Source organism: Octopus bimaculoides, chromosome 14 (assembly GCF_001194135.2).
Source record: "Octopus bimaculoides isolate UCB-OBI-ISO-001 chromosome 14, ASM119413v2, whole genome shotgun sequence".
Classification (NCBI taxonomy): domain Eukaryota; kingdom Metazoa; phylum Mollusca; class Cephalopoda; order Octopoda; family Octopodidae; genus Octopus; species Octopus bimaculoides.
In genome coordinates, this window is record NC_068994.1 from 40,133,212 (window position 1) to 40,146,486 (window position 13,275).

A 13,275-nucleotide genomic window follows, 5' to 3' on the forward strand; every position below is an offset into this window, starting at 1 on the left:
ATATATATATATATATATATATATATATATATAATTAATAGGTAAACAAAAAGACATAACTAATAGATAACACAGATTAAACCTATGTAAACAAACTCAGAAGGTGGAAATTTAAAATATTTTAGCTGACATTATAGAAAAAAGACGTAATGACTTGATGAACATTATGTGATTGCCAACACACGTATACACTCAGCAGATGAAATATTGGAAGTTCTAAACTATTGAACGAAAATTTGAGATGTGTCTCAAAACCAGAATTTTTGTCTACTTGCTTTAATTAATTGAAAAAGTAAAAAAAAAAGATAAATAAATATAAAAAATAGAAAATAAAGTAAACAGAGGCAGAAAGAGAGAGAGAAGAGTGTATGTGTGTGTAAGTGTGTGTGCATGTGTGCGTGAGAGAGAGAAAGAGAGGGAAAAGCAAAAAGAATATTTAGTTGCATTTCTAAACTGGACAAATATTTGAAGAAGAATATATTCAGCAATTCATGTACTACTATTAGATGAAAAATCTAATTGATCTTTTATGGTGACTGTTAAAAAACAGACTAAATATTTCAGTAACGAAGACATTATTTAATCATGCTGAAACAAAATTACATAAAAGATTAAAAAAAAAAAATGTTTACAAAACCTATTTACTATTCCCTCTTAACTTTTTTAAATGGGCTGGTTTGAAATTTTCAAGAGAAATATTTTTTTTCATTCAGTTGAAAATAAAACCCAAGATAAACAAAATTAATGTTGCATTCTGTGATAAAATATGGATAAAATTAGGTATACCATTCACAGCTCTATCTATGTATTTTCTATAGCCTTTTGGAGTACCAGTTTATAGTATTCTAAAGACAGTCTTCTTCTAAATACCTTGTTTACTCTTCATTTCCAGTAAGTATCTCACACCTTCTTCCTTCTCTTCCCCCCCCCCTTTCATGAAGAATGGATATAATTTAACAGATGTCAAATAAAGTCATGTAAAGGCATGTGGCCTAATGGTTTGGCTTTTGGACTCATGGCTGTAAGATCAGGGTTCAATTCCTAGACAGGTTGATGCATTGTGTCCTTGGGCATGGCACTCCATTTCAAATTCCTTCAGTCCTCTTTGCTAAAATTTAATCAAATTTGTAGCAGAGTCAGAATGAACAACACAAGATCTACCATTTGATGCTCTAACGACCCAGTCACTTCACTGCTTCTAACATTGGTTTGAATGCAAGTGATTAAAACTCAGAATTCAAGCCATTTTAATTGTTATTTGTATAGAAAGTTTGATAATCAATATATGATAGTAAAATTGAATCAATAAAAGCTAACAGTAATAGATCAATTGTAAAAAAAGTTAAGATTTAAGCACTAGATATGTAATATCTTCTTCATTATCATCACCATCATCATTTTAACATCCACTTTAGCATGCTTTCAGATAGACTTTGTTGAGACAGATATTCTCCTGATAGATGCTCTTCCTGTCATCTACCTTCACTTGTTTCCCAAGTAATGTAATATTTCCCCATAACTGGACGTGTTTCTAAGGATGAGTGGAAACAAATGAGACAGCTTGTATGATAATAACACTAATTTGCGACTATTGACTATGAAGTCAAGATGCACACACACACACACACACACACAGGATTTCTCACTGTTTCTGCCAACCATATTAACTCACAGGGCTTTGATTAGCCCATGCCTATAATAGAAGACATTTGTCCAAGATGCCTTGCTGTGTATCTGAACTTGAAACCAAATGGCTGGGAAACAAACTTCTTAATCATACTTGCAACCAGCATATGTTGTTGGCCATTATAATGTGACTCATATAAATTTCTCATAGAAATTCTTGTTGGTAAAAAAAGGGCTATTACTTAGTGAACAGTGATGCTTTGGCACTCACTTCAAAACTTGGTCTGGCATATTACATTTAATATGAAGAGATATGCTTAAAATTCAACCAACATTTTCAGAAAAACCAAAAATATACAGTAAATTTTTCAAGTTTATTTATATACTAGAAAAAAGGGATTAAAACAAAGATATCTACTAGAGCAGTGCTCTGCAACCTTTTATCAGTTGCAGTACACTTATATTCTTTTCGAAATTCGACAGTACACCTGAACTAAAAATATGACTAAAAGTATAGGGAAAACAATTATATTCAGGCTACACTGTGGCACACCTAGCATCATCTCGTGGCACACCAGTGCATACCAGTTGTGGAACACTGTACTAGGGACTAAACTAAGCAAAATTTAATGAACTACAAAACCCAAACACTTACAGACTGCTAAAAATCCAATTCCCAACCTACCGCATTCCATATTTAATTTATTTCAACAATTAGAATTTTCAGATTGTCTCCTTTTTCTTTTATCAGAATTAATTATTTTGACGATGCTCACTCCATGCCCTAAAGATATAATTGTCATGAATTAGAATTTCTTTGCTTACTGCATCAAGTATGCTAACTCCTACTTTAGTTTATAAGTTCTCTTGCAACAAACATTCCTGGGTATTTTACCAGAGGCATTCCCTTTAAGTTACATCACTACTCTCTATTCATTAGCAAAAATCCTATATCGTTCTCTGGTTTTCAAAGATCTGCATCAGCAGTCCAACTACACCTTGCTGAGGGGTTTTAACAAAACTGAAATACTTCAAGAGTTTTCATCACACTGCTAGAGATTAGATTTATTCCATATATGATTAATTTCAATTTATTAAAATTTGCAGGTTTTTGTCCTTGCCTTTTTTGACCAGACTTAATCATTTAGAAAATGATTATTCTCATCATTAAATATATAGTTAGTTAATTAAAAAATCTTGGCTTACTACATCATGTATACTAGCACCAACTTTGCTATGATGTAGCTTATCACATACTTATTGACAATACCAACCAATATTTACAGTATTTTTGTTTGTTTGCTTGGTTTTCAAAATATTGATTTTTTTTCGGTGTATAAGCAGGATAAAAATTAAATTATAATTATTATATAATTGAAAGAAACAAACAGATGAATGCAAAATTCTGGCAGTATGTCTCCATCTAGCTTCTTTATTTGTTTCATCATTCAATTCAAAGCAGCAGTGAAAAGTCGGTTATTCTTACTTTCTCTATTCATCTTTCTCTATTAGCTTCTATCTATCTATCTATCTATCTATCTACCTACCTCTCTATCTATCTATCTATCTATCTACCTCTCTATCTACCTCTCTATTTATCTATCTATCTATCTATCTATCTATCATTCTATCTATCTATCTATCTATCTCTGTCTGTCTGTCTATCTACCTATCTATCTGTCTGTCTGTCTATCTGTTAATATCTCTTTGTTTATCTATCCATCCCTCTATCTATATCATCCATCTGTCCATCAATCTATTGAATTAACTATCTATCCATCTACCTCTCTATATGTCTATCTATCTATCTATCTGTCTGTCTAGCCATTTATCTATTTGTGTGTCCATTTCTATCTATCTATCTGTCTGTCTAGCCATTTATCTATTTGTGTGTTCATTTCTATCTATCTATCTGTCTCTCTGTCTGCCTACTTGTCTGTCTTTCTGTCTGTCTATCTATCAATCTGTCTATTTATCTATCTATTCATCTGTCACTTCTTTTGGTACCAGTTCTCACATGCATGGAATCCCATGCTGTTATGACCACCAGTATTATAATATATGATAAAATTTAAATAGTTACAAAAAAAAAAAAAAAAAAAAAAAAAAATAGAACAGCAAAAATTATAACAGATAAGAGCGGCATAGTGTGAATTTGTGAGAGAAATGGAGAAATATTGCATGAATAAAAAGCTATAAAACTATATCGAATGCTGATGATGGTAGTATGATGTTGGTGACAGTGACAGTAGCAACATCAGTGACGAAGATGAAGTATTCAGACATTAAATAAAACTAACAGTAAAAAAGTAATAATAATAATGATAATAATAATAATAATAATAATAATAATAATAATAATAATAATAATACACAAGTACTGATTCAAAATACCCAGAAGTCAAATATATCACATGTGTCCTATTATCCACTGTTACACTTCTAATGTGATAAATCTAATTCTGCTTTTAAGCTTAGGAATCAATCTTTTTAGAGGTGTGTATGCCTAAAAGCAACTTTTTAATAAATCATAGTCATGAAATCACTGGTTAAAAGAAATAACAAAGTTAAAGCTGCAACTTCAAATTATTGGCTATTAATAAAAACTTTAAATATTCATAGTAGATATCAATTTTTGAGAAGCGGCGTAAGTTAAACTCATAGTTTTCAAATATTTAATTGCTTGTACGACTTATAATATTGAAACCATGTCGTTTTAATTGTCATGGACGTTGATATGAACTGGGTTTCAAAAGCTACCAAGAATCTTGTACATATGACTTCAAAAATCTTCAAAACTTTTCTCTTTGCTTGTAATTAACTGGTTTTAAATTTTAGCACAAGGCCAGCAATTTGGGGGGGGGAATAATTCAACCCCCAGTGTTTAACTGGTACTTATTTGATCAAACCTCAGCAGATAGAGATGGACGATATACCAATAAGTATTTTTTCCCAGTGTGTTAATAATTTTGCTACCTCGCCACCTTCCATACGTTTGTAATTCATTGAAAGCACTTTTTGTTGGCTGTAGAAGTGCATGGGGTAATGATTATGGTGTTAAGCTTGTGAGCATAAGGTCATGAGTTCAATTTCTGGGCTGACTGGTGTATTGCCCCTTTGAGCAAAGTGCTTCACTTCATGCTAGCAGTCTACTTGGCTGTTATGAGTACCAGCTGGGTATTGGTGCAGTAGCCCTCTCTCCTTCCAATTGTCACATCCCTGATATTCTATTGGTTCAAGATTGAAGGCATGGAGCCAAGTTGATGTCTGCATCTGCTCATGAGAGTGTAGATACTTAAAACAATTATTGAAAACATAGTAAATGCTATGAAGCCATACTTAATTAAGGCAACTGGCTTCTTTTTTTTTTTGTGGGCATGGCTGTGTGGTTAAGAAGCTTGCTTTGTAACCACATGGTTACAAGTTCAGCCCCACTAAATTGCATCTTGGGCAAGTGTCTTCTGCTATAGCCCTAGGCTGAGGAATCCCTAGTGAGAGAATTTAGTAGATGGAAACTGTGTTGAAACCATCATATATATGTGTGTGAGTGTGTGCCTTCGTGTTTGTCCCCTCCACCACTTGACAACTAATGTTGGTTTGCTTATGTCCCCAAAAAGACCAATAGAATAAGTATCAGACATAGAAACAAGTACTGGTGATGATTCCTTCAACTAAACCCTTTAAGGCAGTCCTTTAGCATGACAGCAGCCAAATGTCTGAAACAAGTAAAAGCCTATACTTTTCATAAAATATGTCTCATATGAGTCAGTAAAACAAAAAGGGTTACAAAGCTATCCTACCAAACAGTTGTGTCTTTGGAATAAAAGTAATCACCTTAATATAGTATTACTGGGCTTCCTGGTTTTAGAAGAAAATAATAAAATTTGTCTGTTATGTAGTTACTATATAAATGAAGTATAGATATCCTTATTATAAAAGATTCTGATACTAAATTTGATGAGATAAGTGGTAGAACATTTTTCATAGAAAATAATTATGAGATAAAAAAAAAATCAATCTTTTTATCTTACCAAAATGTTCTGTGATAACACAATTTTAGAATCAATAAGCTAAAGTCTTGATGAAGACTAAAAGGAATCGTCTTAATATTGTTTAAGCTTGCTGGTATTAATTTTGAAATAGAATAAAGACTAACATAATAAATTATGAAAGAGAAAGAAAAAGTTATTAATGCCAAAGGCGCTATATAATATATGTGTGATAGAAGTATCATATGATGTAGCACATAAAATAGAGGAGAGCTTTAATGATGACAAAGATATATAAAAGAAACAGGAGTTATCTATAATGTAAAGTTCAGTAAGTTAAATTGAGTTAAAAAGAGCTAAAATGACAGTTTGCATTTAAAGACATGATATATTGCTTGTACAAAAGAAGATGGGTATTAACAAAGTGAGTATGGGGGAGGGAATGACTGGTGTGTAGAGGGGAGAAATGAATGAATAAGCAAAATAAAAGAACAATAACTGAAGTAGAAAGAATTTAAAAGAATACTGTATGCTAAGTGATCAAGGACTAAGAATAAGATTAATTGAAAAGGGAAATTGTGTTGGGAAAAAAAAAATATCATTAAAGTACATTTTGCTAAGAACTAAGAATTTCTATTTTCTATTCAACACAATTGTTTTTTCTTTGTTTTGTTTTTTTTTTTGCTGCTTGTTTTTTTCTTTTTTCATTTAATTTCTTATTATATGTTGGTATAAGTTAACTATATTTTATAGTCTATTTGCTGACGCTGCTATTAATGAAACTTTGATGCCATAATCATCTTGGTTAAAAATTAAATCCCCACCACCAGAAATTTGTTCATGTGAATTTAAAGTCATTTACAACTTTGACATATTTTACAGAATTTTTTTCTTTTTTTGATATTATAAATACATTCTTATAATTTTTTTTTAAAAGAGAAACCTATCACTGAGCAAAAATACCTGCATATTTTCATTTCAATTTAGCATGAAGGCAAACACAAATACATATAATTAGTCAATTACCTGAATGGAGTTATTTATTTAAATTATTATACTATATATCACATTTCCAGTTGGTCAATCATTCGTTCGCTGTATGTCTGACGGAAAGAATGAAACTTGGTTGAAAAAATGCTCATACATACATGCACATATATATAATATATATATATGTTTGTATATGACTGCATGTGTACATGTATATGTGTGAGTGTCGGTTTGTCTGTGTCTCTGTGTGTCTGTCTGCCTGTGTGTATGTGTGTGTGTGTGTACTGCCAGAGACTACAGCAGAAGACACTTGTTTGAGATAGCACAGAGTGAGACTGAGCTCCAAACCATGTGGTTCACAGTCGTGCCTGCACCTTTATATATACACATACATACACATGGTTGGCGTTAGGAAGGGCATCCAGCTGTAGAAACACTGCCAGATCAGACTGGAGCCTGGTGCAGCCTCCTAGCTCCCAGACCCCAGTTGAACCGTCCAACCCATGCCAGCATGGAAAACAGACATTAAATGATGCTGCTGCTGCTGCTGATGATGATGATGATAACTCATGCCAGCATAGAGAGCGAACATTAAGTGATGATGATATATTGGTGTATATAATCGTCTCCTCCATGTATTGAACTAGGATATGGTGTTTAAACATCAAAAACCTGTACTTAGCAAAAAAGTCCCTTGAAATATTTATTCTGCATCGAATTACAGTTACTTTTGCAATCAGAAACTCAGTGAACTTGTGGTTATCCCATTGAAAACCTAGAACCACAGACATAATCATTTGCCAGAAGCAATATTACCCATATCATTTAAAATAACAACCATTCAATTCTGCATTTGGTTCCACAGAATGGTATCTTAGCAAAATTTCTCCTCTCATAGCCAAGGGTTGAACAATGCCTTGTGAATGGAATTTAATTGCTGCTGTAGGTTACACCTAATTAAGCAGACTTGTACTAAAAGCTGTTCCAACTGTGGCCAGCATGACTTTTTTGATATGAGGAACAATATCTTTCATTACATTTATTTAAGATTAACAGAGTAATTTGAAGGTGATTTGGTTGCTATTTCTAACATATAAAGGGAACTATGTAAAGATTCTTTCTGATAGTATAGCTGCCTCTACTGTTATTAGCACTCCATTAGTTATGAGTTGCTTCGATCAACGGAATAACCTGCACATGAAATTAACATGCAAGTAGCTGATCACTCCACAGACACATGTGCCCTTAATGTAGTACTCAGCCTGATACAGAAAGTGACAAGGCCGGCCCTTTGAATTATGGGTACAACTCATTTTTGCCAGCTGAGTGAACTGGAGCAACATGAAATAAAGTGTCTTGCTCAAGGACACAATGCACCACTGGGAATTGAAATCATGACCTTACAATCATGAGCCAGTTACTCTAGCCACTAAGCCATGCACCTTAACTACTGCTGTTATTGTGTTATTGCTATTGTTGTTTAGTTCCTGATGAAAGATATTGCAGATGTGCTCATCTTATCATACATCCTCAGGAGCTAAGGCTCAATATCCAACCTGTCCTTCCTCTTTTTGAGACTGTGGAATGAAGTTTGAGAAAGAATTCGTTCCTGTTTCAAAAATGTTGTACAGTTACAAGGAAAGTGGAATTTGGTAGACAGATACTTAATCCCTTTGTCTGTCCTTGTTTGTCCCCTCTATGTTTAGCCCCTTGTGAGCAATAAAGAAATAAGATACAATGTGAAAACCTATTTCATCATTGTTTCTCTGTTGAACTTCCTGTTAATTGTGTGTGTGTGTGTGCGCATGACAGACTTCTACAGTTTTATGTAGAAAACTTTGACTTACATTTGTCAATCTGAGCATTTGCATGCAATGGGCTTGAACCTATAAATCCTATCATACACTAGTTTGTCAGAAATGATTATTTTTCCCTGTCATTTGTGTTTGCATCCATACTTAATTTCAAAAAAAAAGATATGCATATAAATGTTTCCATTGTAGGTAAGAAATAAAATGTAATCCATAATATTAATAGCTCTTTAAATTAAAAGATTTCATTTTTTTGAAAAAGGTCAAAGATACTCACCTGATGTGTCCCCTTTTTCAGCGTTTGGCTATGAATTTCTATGATTGATTGTGTCCTGCTTTGACTTGACTCCTGCTTGGAGGACATTTGTTTAGCACATAAATATTCAGTTTGTCTGTTTTCATCCATAAGATTGTTTGATGGTTCTAAAACTGTCCGATGAATAGCATTCCGTTGGTTGCTTCTTCTAACAATGCACACCGTTATTGAAATAACTAACAAAACAGATACTGTCACTGCTGCCACTATGATTATGATAAAGAGGTTGATATGTATTTTGGCATCTGATTGCAAATGCACTGCTGTCAACAACTTGGATGTGGTATTACTAACAGATAATGTCAAGGATAAAGTAGTTGTTGCTGATAAAACAGGTGTACCACTATCTTTGACTGATAGCTCAAGATTATATGTTCCTGCATCATTTTGGTAGACTGTTCGTGAGAAAGACAAAACACCAGTGTACGGATTAACTTTAAATAACATTCTACCATTACCTCCAAATATTTCATATCTCAGAAAAGCATTCTGACGACTGTCTCTATCAGAAGCTCTCAGAACTGTAATGTCATTTTTGCTTTGAGGTTGATAGTAAACATCAAGGCTGAAAGGATCTACACTGGGGAAAATAAAGTAAGGAGCATTGTCATTTTCATCCATAACTTCAACTATAACATTTGCTGTGTTGTTTAATGAAGGAGTTCCATTGTCTTTTACTAACACTTTAAATTCATACACCTCCTGCTGTTCATGGTCTAATGGCTGAGTAGTTGAGATAAATCCAAAATTTGAAATTTGAAATGGAAGAATGCGTTTATTAGTTCCTAATAATGAGTAAGACAGTTGACCTCCAGAACCCAAATCTGGGTCAGTAGCGTTGATGAATCCCACAGGGAAATCAGTTTTTTCATTTTCATAGGTAAGAAACTTAAAGGTATCTTTAGTAAAGTGAGGTTGTACATCATTTGCATCCATAACTTTAATAAAAAATCTTTTTTCTGTCTTTAAAGGTGGAGATCCATGATCTTCACAAGTAATTATGAAATCTAGTTTGTTTTTAGTTTCTCTATCAACAATAGCTTTTACTATTACCTTATATCTTTTTTCACCAAGTCCCTTTAATTGTAGGTTTTCATGAAATAATTTACAAGTTACTTTGCCATTGTTCCCTATGTCATTGTCAGTAACTTTGACATAAGCAATAAAACTGCCAACTTCAGTTTCCTCAGATATGATGGCTGTATTTCCAGTTAACTCTGAAAAGTTAACATCTATTGTAGGAGCATTATTTTGTTTGTCCATAACATTTACCAATACAGTTGCTATTGAACTGAGAGGGGGAATTCCTCCATCTCTAGCTTCAATAAACAACTTGTAAGTTTTCTTCACTTGTTTGAATTTTTCATCTAAAAATATCTCACCAGTATTTTCATTCAATTTGAAATAAGATTTGGCAGTATCGGATGTTTTTGAACTGAAGTGAAAGGAAATTTTACCATTTCTATTGGCATCTAAATCATTTGCAGACAATATTACAATTGGTGTCCTTTTTAGAGTTCTATTATTAATAGTAACATAATATATACTCTGGGCAAAAACCGGTTGGTTATCATTGATGTCGCTGACTGTTATTTGAACATTCAAAACACCTTCTTTTGGTGGAGAACCACCATCTTTGGCAATAACTTGTAACATGTAAGTGTCTTTTTTCTCTCTGTCTAATTTATTTTCTAAAGTAATTCCAAGAGAGTATGATCCGTCGGCTCTTTTAGAAACAGCTAGCTTAAATGGGTTATGCTCACTATTTTTCAACTCATAGGTGATTTGAGAATTTAATATACCAACATCGCTATCAATAGCATTGGGTATTGATTTAGTCATTCCTTTCCCATCCCCTTCATCAAACTGAACATTGATTTGTTTGACAGGAAACTGAGGCTGATGGTCATTGACGTCTTCTATTATTACTTTGATTTCTAAGATCTTAATAAAAGATTTTGCTTTTCGTACTGCAATATCTACCATTTTAAAACACTCAGTATTGTATTTACAAAGAGACTCAGCATCCAGCGGTTGAGAAGTGTACAATTTTCCTCTTTCAGAGACATTGAATAACTGAGAACTGCCTGTAATATCTTTTTGTAGTTGACTGAATCGTATCAAACTGTGGTCATTGAAAGATATAGTTTCCATCAAATGTGTGTTAACGCCAATATCCCCAAGATAAGTACCAGGTAGGCTACCTTCTTTAACATGGTATGTAAAATCTACACACAAGCATGTATGTAGATAAAACAATACCAAACAAGCAGTAATCCACATATCTCCATAAACGTGAGAGCAAAAATATTGAAAGATGTTTCAGTGCTGAAAGGTTAATAAGCTCTGAAAAAGAAAAAGAAAATTCATACAATTACACATACAGAAAATAATTCAGAAGCTGATACATATGTAATACATTTGAGAAAATATCGTTACTGCAGATGACTTATATGGTAATGAAAAATGCTCTTTCTCGATAAGAAGGGAAGAAATGTACTAACATTATCAAAAAGAATTTTAATTAAACAACACTAAATTTATAGGTTTTAGCTGCCTTAATATAATAAAAACATATATATATATACATCACACAATAGCAATAGTAAGCTGAAATTTGATGAAAAAAAAAATAAATAAAATACATGCATACACACATAACATTCATAAGATCTAAGCAAGTGAAATCATGCAAAGAGGAAAAGAAAAAAGCTATAAAAAGACAACCAGCGAAGAGACTTGTTAATAGAAATTGGATTGGTGTATATTTTTTCATCTTTCTAACATTTTTTTCAAGATAGCCACAAAAGGTTGCAAGAGAAACACTAAAATATTAATCTTGTCTTTGAAAAATGTCAAATAAATAACTTTTTCCAAGTTCACTGGCTTAACAGTAAAAGAAGTGGCACCATGAAGCCTCTAAGGACATAATGAATTATAGATACAACTAGATTCATGACATGAACACAAGATAATGTCAGAAAGTGTCCTTTCTCTTTCTTTCTGTTTTTCTCTCTCTCTATCTCTTTCTATCTCCCTCTTCTTCTCACTCTTGCTCTTGCACTGTCTCTTTCTTCACCTTTACTACAAGTCTCTTTTCTTCTACACTTGCTTACATTATATCACCACCCCAACACTTAGACCTACCTAATTCAGACTTCTCTTCCTTCTAACAGCTCTGTTGAGTCTCATTTTTCATACCCAATAGTAAATATTTTGCCTTTACTTTCCTTCCCAGAAATATTAACCTCCAGCAATTCTAGGTGAACATTATCTGTAAGAACTACACTAGGTTATCACTACAGCCCTCCCTGTCTCCCACCAAACACACACACACACTCTCACCTCCACACTGCCCAATCACCCACAAACTCTTCAAGAGCTAAAAAGGTGATGGTCACCCACACTACTCTCCAGATGCCAAATTTATTATCTTTACTCAAAATAAAGAAAGACTTGGCACATGAACATTTATCTTCTGGCTTTTAAATGATAAAATGTAAAAATCACTCAAAAGCCATCTGTAATCTTCTGAAATATCGATTTCTGACATAAGCACAAATTTGGGAGCCAGATAGCATCAATTAGATTGACCCCAGTGTTCGACTGGTACTTATTTTATTGTCCCTGACAGAACAACGTGTAAAAACCAGCCTTGGCAAAACTTGAACCCAGAATATAAAGATATGCAACTATATACAGCATTTTGCCTGCCATTCTAATGATTCCCTCAACCCACCAACCTGAAACATTAAAATCTTCTATAAATAACTAAATATCTCACATATCTTAATTTTTATATTTCTGAACTCTTTGAAACTAATATTTGTTTTCTATCGACTTTTTTCCCTTTTTTCCCAAGAATAATTTACCAAAAGGGCTTCTAAAATGGAACAGAAGGTTTATACGCATTTAAAGTGCACAAACAATGCACAAATGCAACAAACAATTAAATATAAAAGCAAATATGCATTGTAATTGCATATGAATGTTTTTAAATGTCATTAATCATATTCAAATTTAGAATACAACAATAATTCCCTCATAATAATAGAAGACTGAAGGAAAATATTAACTACAAAAGAAAATTAAGAATAATGATGGTGGTGGTGGTGGTGGTGATGGTGGCGTTGGTGGTGGTGGTGGCGTTGGTGGTGGTGAAGCAGATTTACTCAAGATACAATGAATTTACAATTGTGAAGTTGGAAATAAACAATACACAAGATTCAAACAAACAATAGACACAAAATAGATTTCATTATGATCAGGCTAACAATAATAATAATAAAAATAATAAAAAAAGCACATTATGAGAAACTCAAAACCAAAACCAAAGAGATAAAATAATAGTAAATGATCAATAAAACATAATAATAATAATAATAATAATAATAATGATGATGATAATGATGATAATAATTGCATATGTGATGTGGGTACAAAAAAATAGTCACATTTAAAAAATAATGATAAACATATATATGAAGAGAAAAATTTGCAACAAAAGATATAATTATAGTGTACATAGACAACAAATAAAGAA

General features: G+C 32.7%; 1 protein-coding gene and 1 long non-coding RNA gene across 7 annotated transcripts in view; one reads left to right on the forward strand and one right to left on the reverse strand.

Annotated features, from left to right (window-relative positions):
* LOC106872380 (protocadherin beta-15) overlaps positions 1 to 13,275 on the reverse strand; it is a 640,647-nt gene that overhangs the window by 483,480 nt on the left and 143,892 nt on the right. For 3 of the 6 annotated variants that reach the window (XM_052973047.1, XM_052973054.1, XM_052973055.1), the window contains exon 2: positions 8,694 to 11,078. In XM_052973047.1, coding sequence (XP_052829007.1) covers positions 8,694 to 11,015 — 2,322 coding nt within the window. In that variant the 5' untranslated portion in view covers positions 11,016 to 11,078. Of the gene's footprint in view, positions 1 to 8,693; positions 11,079 to 13,275 lie in introns of those variants that run through there. The other 3 variants (XM_052973045.1, XM_052973043.1, XM_052973042.1) reach the window with 1 other exon arrangement.
* The window catches only part of LOC128249441 (uncharacterized), a 50,333-nt gene that overhangs the window by 27,060 nt on the left and 9,998 nt on the right, over positions 1 to 13,275 (forward strand). The gene's annotated exons all lie outside the window — the stretch shown is intronic.